Source organism: Hippopotamus amphibius, chromosome 12 (assembly GCF_030028045.1).
Source record: "Hippopotamus amphibius kiboko isolate mHipAmp2 chromosome 12, mHipAmp2.hap2, whole genome shotgun sequence".
Classification (NCBI taxonomy): Eukaryota; Metazoa; Chordata; class Mammalia; order Artiodactyla; family Hippopotamidae; genus Hippopotamus; species Hippopotamus amphibius.
The window spans coordinates 929,396-932,294 of record NC_080197.1 but is presented as its reverse complement, the minus strand read 5'-3'; the positions used below and the strand labels follow the sequence as shown (position 1 = coordinate 932,294).

The 2,899-nt window shown below is 65.8% G+C and overlaps 1 protein-coding gene across 1 annotated transcript; it reads right to left on the bottom strand.

The window, feature by feature from the left end:
* Positions 1 to 1,743: 1,743 nt before the first annotated feature.
* Positions 1,744 to 2,466, bottom strand: BHLHE23 (basic helix-loop-helix family member e23). Its single transcript, XM_057700886.1, has one exon. The coding sequence runs from the start codon at positions 2,464 to 2,466 to the stop codon at positions 1,744 to 1,746; it is 723 nt and encodes a 240-aa protein (XP_057556869.1).
* Positions 2,467 to 2,899: the final 433 nt, after the last annotated feature.

The window sequence follows — 2,899 nt, the reverse complement described above, 5'->3', positions numbered from 1 at the left end:
ACTTCTCAGACTCTGGGATTCAGAAGCAAGTGGCCCAGACTTACACAACTCTCTCAACATTGAACTTAGGAGTTCAGTCAGAAACGAACACTATTTAATTTGATATTAAAATTTAATCATATAATTAAAAAAATTAGTTGAAGTCAAATACTTTATTCTGAATATAAATGAAGTGCTAAACACGTCTGGTTTTCACCAGAATAAGCAACTCTGTTTCAGATTATAAGTAACTTATAAGGTTGATTTAGGGTCACTTTGAAATGACCTAGAAGCTGATGACACTTGGGTATGCAGTTATCTAAAAGGGATTTGAAACAGATGCCAACACTCAGGTTTTTGAATGTGCAAAACTGATAAACTAGTCTGTTATTGGAAAAAAGACAATAAGAAATAAATATGGAAATTAGCAAAAAGCAGAATTAAGCATATGTCTTTATGAATAAGACTTAATCACACACTTCATTTTGCAAATACAAAAGGGCCTTTTGAAATGTATTAATTAAAGTTAACTGCTGTAGACAGGCCGCTTTGTAGGGCCGCGGTCCTCTCTCCATTAACATAGTATTAACGACAGCCTAGGAAATTGGGTTAATAAAGCCGGATATTGTAGCAGAGCCACTCCGGTGCAAACTGGCCTGGACAGCTCAGTCCCCCAGGGCAGCGGCCGGCTGTGCGCGGAGCGTGGACCCCGGCTGGTGGCAGAGTTCTGAGTTGAGCACCGACTTTGAAAGAGACCCCATCACCACTCGCACCCGCCAGGGCGCGGGCCCCCACCGCTGTACTCACCGTGCCGGGTCTCCTCTCCCGGAGATGTGCGGGGTTGGTGGGGAGGGGGCTTGGCCAGTCGCCGGGGCTAGACCAGGCCCTCCCCTGACACCCAGAAGCCCTCCTCCTGGCAGCCGCCTTTAACCAGAGGGCCCCCCCACGGTCTCCGTCCAGCTCCACACGGGCCGCGCCCTGGTGTGGACGTTCCGGCGGGGATGGTGGTGGCTGGGGAGTCCAGGGGCTGTTTAGGGGAGAAATTATGCAGCCGGCGTTAGCGTCGCTCACCTCTAGAGATTAGCACCTCCAGGCAGGCAAGAAAATAAACATAACAGACTTGGGAAAGCGGAAAGCTCTGGCCAGGGTCTTCTTGCGTCCACAGACCAGCTGCTTTGAAAACGACAGCTGCGGGCCGGGTCGCGCGCATCCCGCTCTTGCGGCGCGGGGGTCCTGGAGCCGGCGGAGCAGGAAGGCGCGGGCGCGGCGCGTGCTCCGCAACACGCCCACCCAGAGCGCGGCCCTGCGGTGTGGCGAGAGCCGCCGGCGGGGCCCAGAGACGCGCTCCAGAGAGAGGGCCACGACCCGCCGCGGCGGGCTACGCTCTGTCCCTGCGTTCTGCGAGCCCCTGGGTGGCTCCCGGGAGGACCACTCGCCCGGGGATCGCGCCATTTGCCGCTCCCGCTGCGGCCCTGGTCTTCTTTCTGGGGCCGAGCAGCGGCGTCACCCCCGCCCCGTCTCCAGGGTCGATGGCTGGGGCGTCGGGAAGGTGCCCAGTGGGCGTTGCGGCCTCCAGGGCCTGGATTCCAGCGCCTCGCTGTCCGGTTGAAGCCCGCGGACCCAACTGTTCAGGCGCGCAAGGGCTGGAAGCGAGGTCGGGCCGCCTTCTCCCCGTGGGCGGGCCCGGGAGGGGCAGGGTGACACAGTCGTGGGGGCGAGATAACAGGAAGGTCGCGTGCGGAAGGAGGGGGCGGCCCAGGGCCCTTACGGCTTCTCGTTACAGTGCTTGCAAAGCGCCGAGGGCGTTCCGGAGAAGGCGGCGCACTTGTCTGGGCAGGGCAGCGCGGCGCCGGCGGAGAAGGGGTACACGGCGGCCTGGCCGAAGGGCGTCAAGGGCGCGGCGGCCACCGGCGGGGCCAAGCCCTGGCCCTGGTTGAGGTAGGCCACGAGGCGCCGCATCTCGTCCAGGGCCTGCGCCTGCATCAGGATGTAGTTCTTGGCGAGCAGCAGCGTGGCGATCTTGGAGAGCTTGCGCACCGACGGGCTGTGCGCGTAGGGGATGACGGCGCGCAGCCCGTCCAGCGCGTCGTTCAGGTCGTGCATGCGCCGCCGCTCGCGCGCGTTGATGCTCAGCCGCAGCGAGCGCTGCTCCCGGGGCCGCCGCCGCCCGTCCGCCGCGCCCCCGGGCCCGCGCCGCCGCCGCCGCCGCCGCTCGAAGGCGTCGTCCTCGTCGCCGCTCTGCTCGCCGCTGCTCTCGGCCGCCGCGGCCGCAGCTCGAGGCGCGGGCGCCGCGGGGAGGTCGCCGGCCGGGCCCGGGGCGCCGTAGCCGCGGGCCGCCTCGGGTCCCCGGGCCGCCCCGTAGGCGAGGCCCGCCGCCGCCGCGTAGCCGTGGCTCAGCGCCGGGAACGCGTCCCCCGACAGCGATTTGAACTCGGCCATGGCCGCGCCTCCGGGGCGCGAAGGCTCGCCGGACGGGCAGGTGCTCATGCGGCCCGGCCCGCGCCGCCCCGCGGTCCGCGCGCGCCGGCCTCTGCCGCCGCCCCGGTGCGCTCCCGGATCGCGCCTCCGTCCGGCAGTCGGTCGGTCCCGAGCCTCCCCGCGCCGGGGCCGCCGGGTCCCTCCTCGGCCCCGCCTCCTGGTCGCCTCCGCCTCCTCCCCTCCCCCGCCTCCTCCCCTCCCCCGCCTCCTCCCCTCCCCCGCCTCCTCCCCTCCCCGCCTCCTCCCCTCCCCCGCCTCCTCCCCTCCCCCGCCTCCTCCCCTCCCCCCTTCCCCGCCTCCTCCCCCTCCCTCCCCCTCCCCCCTTCTCCGCCTCCTCCCCCTCCCTCCTCCTCCCCCTTCTCCGCCTCCTCCCCCTCCCTCCCCCTCCCCCCTTCTCCGCCTCCTCCCCCTCCCTCCCCCTCCCCCTTCTCCGCCTCCTCCC

Bases quoted from the DNA above. Each gene is read 5' to 3' on its own strand.
- BHLHE23 (XM_057700886.1), bottom strand. From the start codon at position 2,466: ATGAGCACCTGCCCGTCCGGCGAGCCTTCGCGCCCCGGAGGCGCGGCC.